The sequence below is a fragment of the Capra hircus genome, chromosome 13, assembly GCF_001704415.2.
Source record: "Capra hircus breed San Clemente chromosome 13, ASM170441v1, whole genome shotgun sequence".
Taxonomy (NCBI): domain Eukaryota; kingdom Metazoa; phylum Chordata; class Mammalia; order Artiodactyla; family Bovidae; genus Capra; species Capra hircus.
The window spans coordinates 23,425,736-23,445,168 of NC_030820.1; the positions used below are offsets into that span (position 1 = coordinate 23,425,736).

The window sequence follows — 19,433 nt, forward strand, 5'->3', positions numbered from 1 at the left end:
AGTATGTTGAGAGATTAAATGAGTTAAGAAACATAATGTAAAGGGCTTAGAGCAGAGCCCAGCCCAGAGTAAACACTCAACAAATGTTAGTACTGCTGGATGAACCAGTTGCAAGGAGCCCAAAGCCACTCCAGCCTTGTAGGGATGAGAAGAACCCCCCAAATCCAGCACATGAAAGAGGCTGGGAGTTAAGTCAATAACAGTAGGGTCTGCTCGTCTCTCTCCCTCTCTTTCTCTCTCTACCTGCACAGTGCCTTTTTGCAATTGCTTTGTTATCTACCGTGACTTTCTTTTGATTACCACCTCACCCATAACTATAGCTTATATGTGACTCCGATTTGCCATGGGACCAAACCTGGCCCCAGTTCCAAGACTGTCTTTTAATTCTAAAGCATAACAACGCTCAGGTACAGTCTGTATCTCTTCTGTGTATTTGTGAGGGAGGCCTTCTTAACATCATATGCTTGACAGGACATTGACTGGCTCTGAGGCAGGTGTCTCCCCATGGTCTCCCCAACTGCGGTCCTGGGGAAGAATCCACCTGGCTTATTTAAGTGATCAGTGTGTGTTCAGGCTCTTTACCCCTTCTTAGCCCTTGGTCCACTAGGGGATAGACTGGTTATAATCTTGTTGTTTATCTTTTTTGTCTCTCATCTTGTGACTGTTAAAACTTTGGACCCCTAGAAATAGAGTAAAATATTTTAACTCTACTCATCTGAAAATGTCACAGAGAATATTATCATATTGACAAAAAGAGACTGAGCAACACTGGCGAAGAATCATGAAACACAGACTCACAAACTGGCTGAAGTTTTGAAAGGGAGCGGAAAGAAGAAATGGGAGACAGCTGTGTGTGAGGTGCCAGACAAGGAAAGTGAAAACCTGGATTTCCTTTTCCTGATGAATACTATTATCATATAAATTAAAATCATTGAGCAAGAGACTCTCATTCGGTCACCAGCCACCATCTTATTTCTGTTTTCAAAGGTTTTAATTGCATTCTGTTTTATAGCGCAACACTTCTAGGAGAGGTGATTAATTTATTTCTTGTTTATTCAGACACCCTCTCGATACTTACCTAGGTTTCACTGAAACCAACATGTCTAATGCCCTCCAAAGCTTTTCCTTGTAAAGATCATTCTCCTTATGTTAAATATTTACTATACCTATTCATGAAAGGAATTATAAGTTCTATCTATACTATATTTTTTATTCAGACTGGTTTTCATAAATATTTAATTTGATTGCACGTGAGTTTATTATACACACTTAAAAGCATGTTCTTCTGTCTCCATATAGAAGGATATGAAATGCATATCCTTCCAGTCTGTTCATCTTCGGCGACTTTTAGATCTTTACAGCCTATAAACTTTAACATTTCTGGTACTTAAATCATTTTGATTCCCATCACAGTGACGTCCTATAACATTTTTGTTCTAAAATAATTTCCCTCAGAAAACTGGACGTGCATAAGAATGAAACTGAATGACTATCTTATACCATAAACAGAAATTAACTCAGCATGTAAGACCTAAAGCCCTAAAACACCTAGAAAAAGACTTAGATGATAAGCTATTTACTTCAGCCTTGGCAATAAGTTTTTAGATTTAACTTAAAAAGCAAAGGCAAAAAAAAATAATAATAATAAACACCTGGGACTACACCAGACTAAAAAGTTTCTGCATAGCAAAGGAAACCATCAACAAAATGAAAAGGTAACCTACTAAACGGAAGAAAGCATGTGCAAATCATATATCCAATAAAAGGTTAATATACAAAATATACAAAGAATTCATAAAACTCAGTAACAAAAACAAATAAGTAAAACAATTTGACTTTAAGAGAGCAGAAGATTTGAATAGACATTTTTTCCAAAAAGGAAATGTAGTTGGCCAATAGGCATGTAAAAAGATGCTCAATGTCACTAATCATCAAAATATTGAATTAGAAAATATAAAACATTTTTTTAGTATTTGTTATGATTAGAGTTTTGTGTAATTCTCCAATAGCAGCTAATTGGATTATTTCTGTATTTTTTTCCCCTCCAAATTAAAGAGAAAACTCAAATGGTCTTGAGTTGATCTCCCTTGCCCCCCATGCTTCAAATAATACTTAAAGGTAATTCCCACCCCTAATTTACTGCTAGTGGAACAGAATACTCCCTATTTATGAATACATAATTTAGGAGATCTACCTGTCTACACTAGCCTAGTTCCAGTTGGGGACTTTCAAATATATGATCATGGCTAAAATTTATTATAGCAAAAGATACAATGCAAGATCAGCAAGAAAAAGGTACACATAAACAATGGCTAACAGAAGTCACACACAGGCTTCCCTCCCAGTCCTTCCTCCCTCTCTGCCAGCAGAGCATAGGATGCGATTTTCTCATATGACATAGCTCCACCCCAGAAAGCCTACCTGAGTCATGGAATCCAGACTTTATAAAGGTGCCAATTCCAATTACCTGTAGGGAACACCTACTTGAATGATTGGCTTCCAGGTGGCTCAGTGGTAAAGAATCTGCCTGCCAAGCAGGAGCTGCAGGAGATGTGGGTTCTATCCCTGGGTCGGGAAGATCCCCTGGAGGAGGAAATGGCAACCTTTTGCAGTATTCCCTGCTGGGATAACCCCATGGACAGAGGAGCCTGGCAGGCTACAGGACTTGCAACTATAGTTCAGACACAACTGAGCAACTGAACAGGCACGCACAGATTTCTCTCCGAAGGAAACAGTACATTTTTCAAGCACTAAAGGAATCAACCATGTGTTCTCTATCCTTCAGCAATAAAGAGGGGGAAATAAAGACATTTCCAGATGAAGGAAAACAATTTATTGCTAGCTGGCCTACCCTTACAGATTGGCTAACGAAAGGAAGTTCTTCCAAAGAGAAGAAAATGCTGAAAGAATCTGGAAGGATTAGGAAGAAAGAAGGAACTGAAATATGGGTATATACAATAGACTATTTCCTCATGAGTTTTATTTTTATACATTATATTTGATGATTGAAACAAAAATTTTAATAATATCTGATACTCAAGAAAAATTATATTTAAAAGTGGATAAAGTAAAGAGACTTCCCATGGATGTGACATTTCCATATTTCCCTCAAAGTGATAAAATGTGGATACCAGCAGACTGTGATACGTAATATATAATATGTCTGTTATAGTACTTACTATAACAACAACAAACCAATACAAAGAGCTCCACTCACAAACAGTATAAATAAATCAAGATGGATAATTTTTAAATGTTCAAGTAACCCACAGGAAGGCAAGAAAAGAAAAACAAAGGAAAAAAACAAATCAAAAGGCAGATATTGGCAGAGTGTATTTAAAAGTTATGATTCAACTACATGCTGTTTAAAAAAACTCACTTCAAATTTATCCAGCTAGATGGGTTGAAAGTGAAAGGTTGGAAGGAGATACCATGTAAACATTCATTTTTAAAGAAGCGTAAATGGCTTTTCAAATATGTATTAAAGTAGACTTCAGAGTAAAGAAAAATTCTAGAGAGAAAGAGGGACATTATGTATAATAAAATTAATCCATGAAGGAGACATAATAATCTAATATATATGAACCAAACAACAGAGCCTCAAAATACATGAGGCAAAAACTGATAGAGCAGAAAGGAGAAATAGATAAATCCAGAATTGTAGTTGAGGACTGCAACATGCCCCTCTGAGCAACCAATAGAACTACTTGACCTAAAATCACCAAGGAAATAAAGGATTTGAACAACAGCAAAATAAGTAGGATTTAATTGACATATCATGGAACATTTCATCACCAACACATTTTTTCAGCTGCATTTGGAACATTTATAATATTCTGGGTCATAAAGCATAGCAAAAAAATTTTAAGTACTTTAAATCATACAGAATATGCTCTCTGATCATAATAGAATCAAACTAGAAATTAATGACAGAAAGACAAGAAGAAACTCTTTAAACGTGGAAACTGAATGATACACTTCTAAATAATCTCTGGGACAAAAGGAAGTCTCAAAAGGATTTAAAAATACAAAGAATTGAATGAAAATACAGCCAAAGCAATGCTGATATTGAAATTTACTTCACTAAAATGTATTAGGTTGTAAACCAATAATCTAAGTTCTCACTTCAAGAATCTAGAAAAATAAACTCAATACAATTAGAAGGAAGAATATAATAAAGAAGAGAAATCAATGAAATTTAAAACAGAAACAGCAGAGAAAGTCAATGAAATCAAGGCTGGCTTTTTAAAAATGTCAATAACTATGTCAATCCTACTATGAGAATTGTAATCAGCAGCTTAGATGAAAAGGACCAGTTCATCAAAAACTACAAACTATCACAACTTACTAAAGATGACATAGATGCTAAAATAATCATGTATTTTTTAAAAAAGTTGATTTCATAAAACCCAAAAGAGAAATTTCCTGACCCAGACGGTTTCATTAGTGAATTCTGTCAAACGTTTCAAGAATTAACACCAACTCTACATAATCTTTGGAAGGAATGATGCTAAAGCTGAAACTCTAGTACTTTGGCTACCTCATGCGAAGAGCTGACTCATTGGAAAAGACTCTGATGCTGGGAGGAATTGGGGGCAGGAGGAGAAGGGGATGACAGAGGATGAGATGGCTGGATGGCATCACTGACTCGATGGACGTGAGTCTGAGTGAACTCCGGGAGTTGGTGATGGACAGGGAGGCCTGGCGTGCTGCAATTCATGGGGTCGCAAAGAGTCGGACACGACTGAGTGACTGAACTGAACTGAATTACACAATCTTTCCCAGAAAACAGAATGTTTCCCAGCTCATGATACCAGCATTATTCTAATGCCAATACCAGACAAGGACATGACAAGAAAAGAAATTTACAACAGGTTTGGGCTTCCGTTGTGGCTCAGTTGGTAAAGAATCTGCCTGCAATGTAGGAGACCTGGGTTCCATCTCTGGGTTGGGAAGATCCCCTGCAAAAGGGAACAGCTACTCACTCCAGTATTCTGGCCTGGAGAATTCCATGGATTGTATAGTCCATGGGGCTGCAAAGAGTCGGACACAACTGAGTGGCTTTCACTTTCACTTTGTCAAAATAGTTGAGTATACCTGTGGTGGGTTGGGGCTTCTGTTAGGTTAATCTGCGTGTCTCTCCCTTAGTATCACTTTATCTGGATTACTGTAGCTATACAGTAAGACGTTTTATCAATCACTTTTGATTGTTCCCACATTATTTTTCTTCATCACATTTGATTTAGCTATTCTAAGGCCTATGCCTTTCCATATACAGCTTAGAATAAGATTTTCTATCCTACAGAAAACTTTGCTTGGATTTTAACAGGAATTCCATTAAACCTTGAGCCCATTTGAGGAGAATTATATCTTACTATGTTGAATCTTTAAATCTATAGACACAGGACGTGTCATCATGTGTTTAGATCTTCTTTGATTGCTTTTGAGAACACTTTTTAATATTCAGCACACAAATCCTGTACATGTTTTGAGAAGTTTATACCTAAGGATTTCATTTTCTTAGCATAATTGTGAGTGCTCCAAATTTTTTTTTTTAAATTTTGGTTTCCACATGTTTGTTTTCACTGTATAGAAACATAATGGATTTGTGTGTTGTTCTTACATCTTCAGATTTTGATGAACTCACTTCTTAGTTCTTGGAGTGTTTTTCAGGAGATTCTTTGGGATTTCCTACATGGGCAATCATATCATCTGCGTTGTCTTTAGTTTTCAGTAGTTTGATTTCAGCGTGTCTGGAGTAGATTTCTTTGAGTGTGCCTTATTCACATTCACTGAAATTCTTGACTATGTAGATTTATGTTTTTAACCAAATTGGGGAAACCATTTCAGCTCTAATTTATTCCATTTTTTTCCTGTACTGCCTTCTTTGTCCTCTTCTTCTGACTCTATGATGATACTAATATTAGCTTTTTTTATGGCACCACAAGTCCCTGAGACTTTGTCAATTGCTTTTTCAATCTTTTGTTCTCTGTGTTATCCATATCACATAATTTTTATTGACACATCTTCAAGTTCACAGATTATTTTCTCTGTTATCTCCATTTTGCTATGAATCCTATTCAGAGAGTTGTGATTTTTAAGTTTTGGTTACTGTATTTTTCAGCTCCAAATTCTATTTTTATATCTTCTTTTTTCTAAGACTTTCTGACTCCTTGTTCATTTCAAGAGTGTTTTACTTGTTGGAACATTTTACATCTGTATCATCTCAGCATTGATGTGTATTGATGGCCTTTTCCCATACGAGGTGAGATTTTCCTGGCTCTTCGTATGTTGAGTAATTAGATTGCAATATGTTATAAGTCCTACAGTTCTTATTTATGGGTCTTAGACACATTCTAAGAAGAATGTTCCTTGTGTGTGTGTTTTAGCAGTCAATCGCCCCAGGTGCTTTCAGTCTTCAAATTCCAACCAGTTGCCAATCTACTGTTTGCCCCATTTTCAAAGGCTTTGCAGTGCTATTTGGATGAGCCCTGCATGTGTGCCAGCTAAGATCCATTTGGGACTTGGGCAGTGGTCTACACTATAGTTCCATCTTCAAAATCTACGTATGTGCTATTTAGGGTCAGAACTATGCACACACAGCTTGGAATAAGCCTAGGAGTTCATAAAGACTTTTATAGGGTTGCTTTCCTGAGCTCCTCCCTCTCCATGACCTCACTTGTCTGTTCTGGTTCCTTGGAGCTTCCCTTTTGGTCCTTAAGCCAAAAAAAACATTATTTACCCTGTGCTGCAACACTCTTGCCATGACAGCATCCATATCCACAGCCAAACAGCAGGAGGACTGGGCATGAATAAGGCAGCTTTAGATTCTTAGGGACCTGAATGTCACCACTGCCACTGCCGTCACAAGATTCCTTAGGGGCTGTGGCACAAGAGAATGGATAAAAATAAGAAAAAGATCAAAATCAGGGCTTTCCTCCATTTCTCAAGTAGATTTCTTGAGCTCTCTCTACACGCTGATGCCCACTTCCAGACTTGGGGCGATGTTTACTTCAGCTTGGAGAATAGTGGAGGAAAATTAAAAGACAAGCTCACCATCAGTTCAGTAGTCATTCAGATGTTGGTCTTTTCTGATCTTTCTGCTATGAATTACTTTTCAGAGTTTTCAAATAGCTATTGCATGTACCCTGTCCAGGTTTTAGGATTGTATTCAGTAGGAGAGACAGGGGGAAGTGTACTTATTCCCTGTTACCTGGAATGAGAACTCCAGTCATTGTTTGTTCAACTCATTAATAATGAGAGAATTAGTGAGATGTTAATACTGGGAAAAGATCACTTGAGAATATATATATTTATATCCAATTTAACTAAAGAATATTAGGAAAAGATTGCTGAGCTACATTTTAAAAACTTGTAGGATGACTAACGTCTTACAGGACAATAAATTGTAACCTTTGGGGGTATCTTTTCCATTGAATGGAAATAATTTGCATCCGTACTAAACAAAAATTTCTATGTTAAGTAGTAACTTCTCTAAGTCTGGAACTTTTCATTGAGAGTAAACAGTATCCTTACTGTTTACTAAGTATATTCTATTTTCCCTAAGTACAGAACTAAGTACATTTCCCTAGATAAACTTTGCATGAGGTCTTTGTCCCTGCATGACATGAAAATTCCTTGCCATCCTTATTTTGTTTTTTGCCTGTTACCATGTTTTGGATATGTGTGCATGCTAAGTCACTTCAGTCATGTCTAACTCTTTGTGACCCTGTGGACTATAGCCCTCCAGGCTCCTCTGTCTGTGGGATCCCCCAGGCAAGAATACTGGAGTGGGTTGCCATGCCCTCCTCCAGGGGATCTTTCTAACCCAGGGATCAAAGCTACATCTCTTATGTCCCCCGCATTGACAGGCAGGTTCTTAGGTTCTTTACCACTAGTGCACCTGGGAAGCCCCCATGTGTTGGGTAATTGTTCTAAAAATTGGGATCCAAATTCTTCTTGCAGAAGGTCTCAGCTGAAGCAAGAGATGATAAAAAACTGGCATAGACTCCCTGAGGAGGCAACCTATTTTTTTCCCAATTCAATAAATATTTATTGCATACCTACAGTGTACCAAATATTTTGATAAGAAATGGTGCATAAAAGCAATATATTATTTTCATAATATGTATCAATCATGTAGTATTCTCTTGAAAAATAATTTCTCCCACAAATATAGAGACTGTAAAACTCCTTGTCATGGAAACTTTGAAAAATATGTAGGGTATGGTTATTGAGGTATATAGCAAATACTATATTCCCATGATGCTCTTCAGATTAACTCAGAGCACAGTTAGTGCTTATTCACTCTGTTATTTTGCTTGCTGTTGTTCATTTTCTAAGGAAAGGGAGAGGGAAAAAAGAAGAGGAAAAAGTGAAGGAGGAGGAAGAGGTTGCAGCAGCACCCAAATTGACTGGAGAAGGAAGCCTTGAGAAAGAATGGTTCCCTCCCTCTGATCCTGACTTCTGTGTTTATGTGTATGAAGTGACCAAATCCATACTTCCCATCACCAATATAAAGGAACAGATTGAGGTTCTTGCAAAGTAAGCTGTCTGTGTATACATATGCATTTTCAGTTTCTGAAAAATGTTTTTTCGATGTTAGTGATTTGCATTGTTCTAGCCAGTTTTCAGACAACTACACCATAATAAACAGCACTCTGACTCTGAAGCAGAAACACAAAGATTTGGAAAGAAAGCCTCCATTTCTATTTTGGATAATATTTCTGCCAAGAATCAGAACTAGGAGCTAGAAATTACTTAAAGAAAAATGTCTCTGTCATTTTCTCCTGCTAAACCATGAAAAGCATCTTTCAGGGTGATTCCAAAGAAGTTATAAATGAAGGAATCCTATTGTGAATTATTTGTAAACTCACAAGTTGGTTCCTAATACAAATGGTCATCCACTATTTTTATGTTATATGTCCGATATTTTGTGTCTCACATTGCTCTAAAGTGGCATTGTGGGTATTCTAAGAGATGGTTCAGGGCTCTGTATAATCCAGTGAGGTTGCCTCCTAAATGAGAGTGTTTACTCTAGATTCCACCAAGAGAAGACTGAGAACTTGACCTTATAGCTGACAGGGATTAAGACTTACTGGAAATGGAGGCTCACTTTCTTGACTGACACCAGCCAGTCGTGAGCTCCTGGCTTGTGCAACAGCTGCAGTCTCTGTGAGAGCTTGTACCTTCTCCAAATAGAAGTGAGTTGCAGGCACCAAACCTGGATGTGACAACTGCAAGAAACACAGCCGCCAGATCACTGACTCTTGTCAGCTGGCTCTGCAAGGGAATGTTTTTTTGGCTACTGAAGTTTTCCTGGTGTCCTTGAGAAGTGATGACTCAAGCAGATTCTGACTTAACTCATTTCAACATTTGTCAGATTTCCTCATGCTTTGTTCCTATCAGAAATCGTTTTCATCATTCCCCCATTTTTCTTTTAATCTGAGCCCATACCAAGAGAGTGATACAGAGATGTATCCCCATGCATTTGGCTCCTAGCTGTATACCTGGCTGACTGACAACGCAGGTCAGTGTTCTACCCAATCCTTTCTCTTGGGTTTCACCATTGCTCTTCTTTGTTGGTTCCACAAACAGCAAGAGGAAATTCTTTAACGATGTGCAATTCTGCTTTTACTCCATGATGCAGTAGCCTCAGTTGACAGAGGATTTTTACAGGTGTGCTGAGTGACATCTTCAGTGAGAGCCTACTTTTAGGAGAAACTCTCAGGCAAAGTACAATACGTCCAACTCACCTCATGTAATTGTTACTTATTTTTTCCTTTGTGCCTCTTCCTCCCTCCTCTAACTTCAGTGTTACATAAATGGCATATCTCTTTCTCTAAATTAAAATAATAATAATAATAAAATTTAAAAGAAGAGGAGGATAAAACTTGAAAATAATTGTGAACCTAATGGTATGCAGTGGTCCTATGTGTTTGGATGAGGTTAAATTCCTTAAAAGAAGGACCATATGTCAGGACAATTCAGATTCAAACATTTGAAAATACTTTCCAACAGTAAGATAACATTCAAAAACTGCATTGATACAAATGTAATGTGATATTGATCTGTATCTTGCTATAAACATTCTGAAAATTAGCATTCATTTCTTTTTTCCTGCTGAATGAAACTGCTAGAATTTCAGCTTATATATGAAGAGAGTAAGTGTAATACTGTGTGTGTGTGTGTGTGTGTGCATGCATGCACACTCAGTTGCTTCAGTCGAGTCCGACTCTTTGCAACCCTATGGACTGTAGCCCACCAGGCTCCTCTGTCTATGTGATGCTCCAGGCAAGAATACTGGAGTGGGTTGCCATGCCCTCCATGAGGGGATCTTCCTGACCCAGGGATCGAACCCACATTTCCTGTGTCTCCTGCATTACAGGCAGATTATTTACCACTGAGCTGTCAGGGAAGCCCAGGCATAATCTTAACTTATAGTAAATACATAAAGTAAAACAAAAATCAGAGGAAACACATGTTTTACAAGTATAATTACACAGAAGACAGTGAAATATTAAACTTGACTGATTCAATCTCACTGTAATTGATGCAGGTATGTGGCTGAAAAGATGGGCGGTAAGATTCCAAAAGAAAAACTACAGGATTTCAGCTGGGAGCTTCATATAAGTGAACTAAAATTTCAACTTAAATCCAATGTTGTACCAATTGGACTGATCAAAAAAGGAATCTTCTACCATCGAGCTTTGCTTTTCAAGGTATTTAAGATGTTTTGCCTCATTTCCAATTAGGTAAAAATGTTTCATCTTCATCATTGTGGAGTGAGCCAATTGCTAACAATTAACTTTGTAATACTAATACTATCATTTAGATGTACTTATATTTGGCATATATATGTATGTGTATATACATACACACATGTAAGTAAGTTCACCAGACTGTTAGAAGCATATTCATTCTATATTTGTGACACACCTACTCTAGACCAGGGGATGACAGAGGATGAGATGGTTGGATGGCATCACCAACTCAATGGACATGAGTTTGAGCAAGGTCCAGGAGTTGGTGATGGACAGGGAAGCCTGGCGCGCTGCAGTCCGTGAGGTCACAAAGAATTGTACACGACGGAGCAACTGAACCGAACTGAACTCTAGACCAGGGCCTCTTCCAAGGTCGGGAATATAGGGATAATAAAGTGACAATCCCTGCACTCAAGAGGGTCTGAAGCCAGACTTGTGGGCTCTCAGGTGACTTCAGGGAAAGTTCCAGGGGAGGAAATGATATGTGGCCTCAGTTTTACAGGCTGCATAGAACTCCAGCAGGGAAGAAGGAAAGACATGGATGTTCTAAACATTTTATTCAAAATAACAGGTATGAGAGTCAGTGATCCACTTGAGGGATGGAGAGTAGGTCTGGATCCAGAAGAGCAGGGAAGGGTTGGATGGGCTCAAGGACCAGACAATAAAGCACCATGTGATTCTGCACTTGATTCTAAAATCTGCGAGTGGCCACTGAAAGTTAAGGGGAGTGTGGCAACATGATTTTGAAAGACCATTCAGGCTACAGAACAGGGAATGAATTAGAATGTGGCTAAGACTGGAGACAGGAAGACCAGTTGCAGGGTCCCTGGAGCAAGAAGTCTGGGTGACAGATACAAAAGCCGTGGAGGAGGCTGCAAACGAGCGGTGAGTTTAGAGGGAGACATGGGAGGCAAAACTGGAAGAAGCTGCTGGCTGCCTGACAGTTGGATGAGAGGGTGCATGAGAAGAGAATGATTTCCAGACTCTGGTCAGGGCCACTGGAAATGATGGCATCATTCACGGAGATGAGGACACTAGAGCCAGAAGAGGTGAAAGGGAGGGGGTGATCTTTTTTTCCCTGCGTTGTAGTCAAGTGTCTGAAATATAACAGGGGCTGAGAAAATGGTTTCTGAACCATAGATTTAAATGTATAAAATACAGCCTTCTCCTGAATACTACAAAATTCATTGCATTTTGCCTCCAGTTTCAAGCTAATCCTATTTGTAGCCCAAATGCCAGTCTTTCCTATTTCCCGGGATTTCCTGCTCTATCAGTTCTTCTCTCCCATATTAAATCTCTTGCACTCTGCCAGCTGTTTCTCCTTTAAAATCCAAACTTAAGTCCATTCTATCTAAAGAGAAAATGTAAATCTTTTCTCATTATCTCTACAACCACTCCTGTATACAGTCCATTACATGACAGTCATCATCTTGAGCTTATATACCAGGCATTAGATAAACATAATTATCAACAGTCTCAAATAGGCCAAAGGCTGGAACTACTACCTTTGTTTTAAAGACAAGAAAATTGATACTTAGACAAGGAATTTACCCAGAGATACAGCTGGAATTTGAACCCATGCCTATCTGAGCCAAAACCTACTACACTGCTTCTGTCTGAAGATAATTCTCATTCCAGGTCAAAAATTCTGAGTGATCTCCACTCCTTGATCTCCCTTTTATCCTCAGCTCTCTGCAGTCTGGCTGTTGCTCCCTCCCGACAAGGATCATAATGATCTAGTGTCTCTTTTGCTTGATATGTCAGAGAACTTGTCACTGATCCTTCCCTTTCTTCTGCACCACTTTCCTCAGTAACTTCTGTCCTCTCGTCATTTCATCTCAGTCTCCTTTGGAGACTTCTTTTCCTGCACCCTTGTCTTAAATGTTGGGGTCCTGACCCAGAACTCAAGGTTCTTACATTTTTCACTGGTAAAATGTCTCATCCCTCTATTCCTCCTAAATCGTTCAATCCCCCTACACATACTGTTCATCTCCCCCATTTTCTTCCAGCTCCTTTCCCCCATGGCAGCCTAGATAAATTGTCCACAGACCTTATAACCTGCTCCCTGATTTCCTTCATCTTCCTGCCCCCATCCTTCCACTCCTCTGCCTTGCCTGCCCACCCTGCCTGCCCTTTCCACGATGACACTCAGGCTACAGCACGCGACCGTGGGGTGCACCACCGCCAATTCAGGATCCAAGATGGCGGTTCGCATGCTGCCTGGCCACCTATTCCAGCTCCTAGCCAAGGACTTTTCTTATTTTCCTCAGCAGTCATGTCCCCACATCTGCCCTCCTTCCTAAGCCTTTCCATCTTCACCTCTTCCTATGAGCAAATGACCTTTTTCCCCATTTTATGAAGTAAACAGAAACTTCCAGGTTCAACTCAGCTGAGGTTAAGAACTCAGACTCTGGGAATTCCCTGGCAGTTCAGTGGTTAGGACTTGGTGCACTCACTGCTGGGGCCCCAGGTTCAATCCCTGGTTGGAGAACTAAGGTCCTACAAGAACTCAGAAGATAGATTCTATGGCTTTCACGTTAGGTCAACCCTTACGGTGACCTTGGGAAAACTGTCTGACCTCAGTCTTACTCTCTGAAAGATGAGGAATACGGTAGTATTCCACAGGGGTGTTTTGGTGATTTAAAGTGCCTTGATATGGAATAAGAGATCTCTAAATACTATTTTGGAAAAGATTATATTTTTGTGTGTGTGTGTCGACCCCCTACAGTGAGTGTAAAATGATTCTAGGACCAATTTCAAGGGGATCAGGGGCTTGTTCCACACATCCAAGCAATTATTTGCTACCAGCTGGGTGTCCTACAATTCAACTCAATTTGGATACTCTTTACCTGGAGATGGGGTCAGGCCCCACAGGTTAAGGGCTCAGTTCTAAAAGACTGCTTCCCCCCACCACTGCTTCCCCCCTCACCACTTCAGGTGACAGTCACAAGCCCAAGTTGTCTCCTGTGCATCTGAGTGACCAGGCTGTAGATTGAAGGTTCCAGTAACCTCCTCCTTGGGTTCAATTAATTTGCTAGAGTGGCTCACAGAAAGTAGAGAAATATTATTATTATTACTAAAGCAGTGGTTTAGTATAAAAGAGTATAACTCTTTAGTATAAAAGAGTATAACTCTGGGACAGGCGGAGAAGGCAATGGCACCCCACTCCAGTACTCTTGCCTGGAAAATCCCATGGACGGAGGAGCCTGGAAGGCTGCAGTCCATGGGGTCGCTGAGGGTAGGACAGGACTGAGTGACTTCGCTTTCACTTTTCACTTTCATGCATTGGAGAAGGAAATGGCAACCCACTCCAGTGTTCTTGCCTGGAGAATCCCAAGGACAGGGGAGCCTGGTGGGCTGCCGTCTATGGGGTTGCACAGAGTCGGACATGACTGAAGCAACTTAGCAGCAGCAGCAGCAGCAGGGACAGGCAGGTAGGAGAAACACATAGGGCAGGCCGTGAGAAAAAGGCTCTGGGCTTCCATGCTCTCTGAAGACGTTGCTCATCAACCCAGAAGCTCTCCAAGAGTTTGGGGTTTTTCATGAACGATGTATAGCATAGGTGTGATTAACTAAATCATTGGCCATTGGCTATTGATTCAACCTCCAACCCCTCTCCCCTCCCTAGAGGTCATGGGAGCAGGAGTGAAAGTTTCAACCCTTCACTCACAGAATTGATTCTCCTGGCAACCAGCTCCCATCCTTAGGTAGGGTCCAAAAGTCACCTCACTCACAAAACAAAAGACACCTTATGGATCTCATCACTTAGGAAATTCCAAGAGTTTTAGGAGCCCTCTGCCAGGAACTGGACAAAGACCAAATATATATTTTTTATTATATATCACAGGAGTACCAAACATCCAGACACTGTTATGCTACCATTGACTGTTGATCAGACTAGATGGAATCTAAGGCCCTAAAAATAACAACCATGCCTCCATCATCTGGGTTCACCCAAGACTCCCTGGTAGCAGTCTTTACATAGTGAAGTGAAGTCGCTCAGTCGTGCCCAACTATAATGACATGCATGTAGAAATACAGAGATGATCGAATCAACGCAAGCGTTGCCTTCTGGTACTAGGAACGTTTATTGAGCCCGTACTGTGTACCAGCATTCACAGCATGAGTTCAGTTGACCTTTACACCCACCTGACAAGGAAGGTGTTTACACCATTGTTATCATCCCACAGATGGAGACACAGAAGCATAAAGAAGTGAGTCATGTCCTTAAGGTGACACTAGTCACCTGAAATTCAAACCCAGCCAGCTCTCGTATTCCCTATGATGGGACTAGGAACTTTCCAGATTATTTAAAAAGTGCTGTTAAAATCAGGACAAATTGAAGGAAGAGACAGCTTCCAAGGAACATAAGCAACCCCTGAGGACTGGGTGGCAGGCAGCCCAAGGACCAGCTGCTCACAGTTCTGCTGGTCTGGCTCCACCAGCCTACACCACACAGAACAAACAGGTCCCTCCCACCCCACCCCAGTCTGATCCCTCTCTTCAATCCCACTGCATTTCACACCCAAAGAACAGCCCAGGAGCATGGAAAGATTGATAGACACCGTAGTGCTGAAAGCCCGTGGAACAGCTTTTCTCCAATTACATTATCAATCTTGTGCTATGGGACAATGCAGCATACCTGCCTGGAAAATGTCCCTTCCCAGCAGGACCTACACACAAGTTTCGAGTCCACAGAATCCTGAGGAGCAAGGAAACTTAACACATTTTACTGACTCCTGTCACAATTCTGTACATTTTGCCAGCCTCCTTTCTAAGCACTTTTTTTTTTTTTTTTTCCTTTACAAGAGTGCATATTTCACCTTCAAGCAAGGTGGGTCTTTCAACCAAGCCTTTTTCTCCGCCCCTCCCCTCCTCACTCTTGGCTGATCTCGTGTTTTCTCCCACAGGCTCTGGCTGATAAAATTGGTGTAGGCTGCTCTCTTGTTCGCGGGGAGTATGGCAGAGCCTGGAATGAAGTTAAGCTGATGAGCGAATCCCGAAAGGGAGTGATAGGGGCACTCCCTCCCCTGGAAGTTTACATAGTTGACCTCATGTTCCATCCAGGGTCCCTGATAAAGTTAAGAAGTCGCGAGGCAGATCATTACAGATTTCTCTAAACTTCCAAATGAACATAGAAGGGATTCAAACAAGAAATGCAGTATATACCTTTCTATGAAGTTCACCCGTGGATTTTATTTCTTTAAATAAAAACCTTAGAAACGCTCTCCTTGTGTAGAAATGAGGTCACTTGGATTGGACTCAGCTGTGCTTCTGATTTCAGGCTTTTGGCAAGCAGTCAGTCTGATGAGATCATATTATGCTCAAGGAAAGCTTTTTATTCTTGAAATTAACCCACCCCACCCCTCCCATCTCCTGAGGAGCATCTCTGCCCTTTGGTAATCCTGTGTAAAAAGCCCACAGTTACTGTTCCCAGAAAGTGAGTGCCCTGTGACTGCTATGCTTCATGTTCAGGACACTCCAGGAAGACCTGGTTAAATAAAGTCAGTGGTCTTTCATGTCTTCGGTCACCTCCTCTCACTACCATATAGTAAGAGTATTCATATTTTGAACATTTGTAGATCTATTTTTGGAGAAGGCAATGGCACCCCACTCCAGTACTCTTGCCTTGGACGGAGGAGCCTGGAAGGCTACAGTCCATGGGGTCGCTGAGGGTCAGACACGACTGAGTGACTTCACTTTCACTTTTCACTTTCATGCACTGGAGAAGGAAATGGCAACCCACTCCAGTGTTCTTGCCTGGAGAATCCCAGGGACAGGGGAGCCTGGTGGGCTGCCGTCTATGGGGTTGCACAGAGTCAGAAACGACTGAAGTGACTTAGCAGCAGCAGCAGCAGATCTATTTTAGTATCACAAATTCCTTTCTAAAATTTTTGGTTTATATTTTTCCAAATTTATCATTAAAAACACTGTTTAGTATACTTCACTGAATTGAAAATATTCCTAAAAACGATTTTCATACACGGTACTTGTCTATGTTGACTTAGAAATATACCTTCAGTTAAAAATTCTGATTTGCTTTTTGCACATTTTAATGCTGGGTTACAAAAATATGATTTCTAATTTAAGTGACTTAAAAATTTCTTCTTTTCTGAAAAGTTTTGAAATATAAGAATAAGGTAAATCTTTGGGGAGAGATTGTTTTGTCAGTACTGAGCACAAAATGGGGAGCAAGCACACATTCCAAACGGCGAGAGAAAATGGATCTGATATAGTATAAACATTTTCCTCATCATGCCTTTAAGTCTAAAGCCAACCCGTCTAATCATTTTACTAAAAGGCTTTTAAAAGTGACTTTGATTTTAGGAATTAAGGTGAAGATTATTCTGTGTGAACCAATGTGTAATTTCAAAGAATGTGTAATTCTTTATTTCAAAATAAAGTTGCTACATCAAATGGTGTGGTAATTATATTTATCAACCAATTTCATGAACCAGAGCACAGATTATAGGATACATACCCATCAAAGCATTTCCAAGTCTCTCTTGATGGATTACAAAGATATATAAGATGTAACAAGATAAAAAACAAATGAGCAACAGGCGTAAGTATAGAAAAGAAAGTTCGACAAGGCTGAGACTAAGTTTAGAATTCAAAATGCATTCTGTGACAATCCTGCATGCTTGTTAGAGGTAAGTGGGATTTTGACTGTCTAGCAGCCAGTGCAGAGGGGAGTGCTGTCATGACTGATGACGGGGTCCGCTAGACAAAATCACAGAGCAGTTTCTCAAGAGGAACAGAGACCAGGGGACTTCTTCTCTGGGCGCTTCAAACAGATGACAAATGCAATATAGAAAACAACGTCTTTGAAAAACCACCTCCCCGCAAGTTCTGGAAAGAGTTTTCATAAGCCAGTGGCCAAACATCAAAATGGAATGAGGGAAAAGTTCCGTGCGGAGCCACCGTGATGTTGTTCAGGTGGACACGACGTATTTTTAGTCTGGTACAGACCAAACCCACATTCCTGTTTTCATCTTAGATATGATTTTGGTATGCTCTCTCTCTCACTTAGGTTCTAGGTAATAACTGTCCTCCACTTTTAGCAAGTAGGTTTCAGAGATATTGTCCAAGAAGCAGCACTGTCAGTGATGGAAAATATTTTCTAGAAGCTCAAAATGATATGTCAAATCAAATGGATATTGGCTTTTTATTGACATGAAATTATTTGAATAGTAACATATTTCTCAGCAATATTTCCTCATACTATTTGTCTGCTAAAGACAGTAATCTGAAGATACCTGGAGATAAGAGGTAAGGAGTTTCAGGAAATACATTTCCCTTTAGAACCATTCCCAGAAAGGCTATAAACCACTTACTGGTGGTTTATTTGCTCTTTTTTTTTTTTTCTTTTTTTTGCTTTTTTGTTTTCACCCAGTTGAATAATACGGGTAAGATAAACTGACACTATGAAAACTAAATGGAGAATATCACCATTGGGCATATTTTGGGGGAATATTTTTTAGAGCAATATAATAGTATCCAATTACTTGAGTTTAGTATTTAAAAGTACTATTCTTAATCTAAAATCACCTGAATATTTTTAGATAGTTCACTAGCAAAAGCTTTGCTTAGACTTATACTTTTAAAGCCAGAAACATCATTATTTTAATAATAAAAGTATACTTGACTTCAAAGGACAGCCACTGAAGTGTCAGGAATAAATATATTAATATAGCAAATTCAAGTAAGGCCCTGGTAGAACTCACACAGTACAAAGGACCTGTAGGATAAGCCAATAAGCCAAAAATTACAATTTGAAAAATAGCATTGTTGGAAAAGGTGAAGAAATGTTACTGTGGTGATTTTCCTTATAAATTTAATAAGCCTTTATTATTGAGAAGCAATATAATAATGGTGGCAAAAAGCCCAGGTTTGCGAGTGAGAGTTGGGGATAAGTTCTGCATCTACCTTTTTCTACTTATGTGATTTTGAAAAAATTACTCAACTTCTCTGTCTCTCAATTTACTCATCTGGAAATGGAGATAAATGATAATGAATAGTTACATGTTGTTTACTATGTACCAGAGGCTCTTCTAAGCCTTCATTGAATCCTTCCAGGAACCCTTTGATGTATAGGTGATATTACCCATGTTTGGCAAGTGAGGCACAGAGAAGTAACTTACCTCTAGTTCACTCAGGTAGTAATTGGCAAAGCTTTAAATCTGAACCTAGTTTGTCTGTAGAGGAGATGCTCCCAATCTATAAAGCTACTAATCTAATAAAGCTGCTACAAGGATGAAGTAAGACCGTGCATGTAAATGACATGTATGTGTGTGTGTGCATGGAGGAATGGGGAGGTTATGTGAGTACATGTGGGTGCTTATAGCTTTGTATTCTATTCTCACAATGTTCTGTTCACACCTCTGTCTTTAGCATGATTTGAGGGCATTCTTCATTCTTCATGTATCTCTTCTTTTAGATCAGAGGTTAGCAAATATTTTCCTTAAAGACTCACAGAGTAAATATTTTAGGCTTTGCAAGGCGTACAGTTTCTATTACAACTCAACTCTGCTATTGTAGCACAGAAGCAGCCGGTCGATCACACCTAGACAATAAATCTTATTTAATAAAACAGATGTGGGCCAGACTTGGCTCACAGGCCAGCGTCAAGCCTTGCTTTAGGTGATGAGCACCTTGAGGGTAAGGACG

At 39.7% G+C, this 19,433-nt stretch overlaps 1 protein-coding gene across 1 annotated transcript in view; it reads left to right on the forward strand.

Annotated features, from left to right (window-relative positions):
- The window catches only part of ARMC3 (armadillo repeat containing 3), an 86,031-nt gene extending 69,975 nt beyond the window's left edge, over nucleotides 1-16,056 (forward strand). Inside the window, exons 16-18 of the mRNA XM_005687935.3 lie at nucleotides 8,344-8,544; nucleotides 10,559-10,721; nucleotides 15,674-16,056. Coding sequence (XP_005687992.2) covers nucleotides 8,344-8,544; nucleotides 10,559-10,721; nucleotides 15,674-15,883 — 574 coding nt within the window. The 3' untranslated portion in view covers nucleotides 15,884-16,056. The remainder of the gene's footprint in view (nucleotides 1-8,343; nucleotides 8,545-10,558; nucleotides 10,722-15,673) is intronic.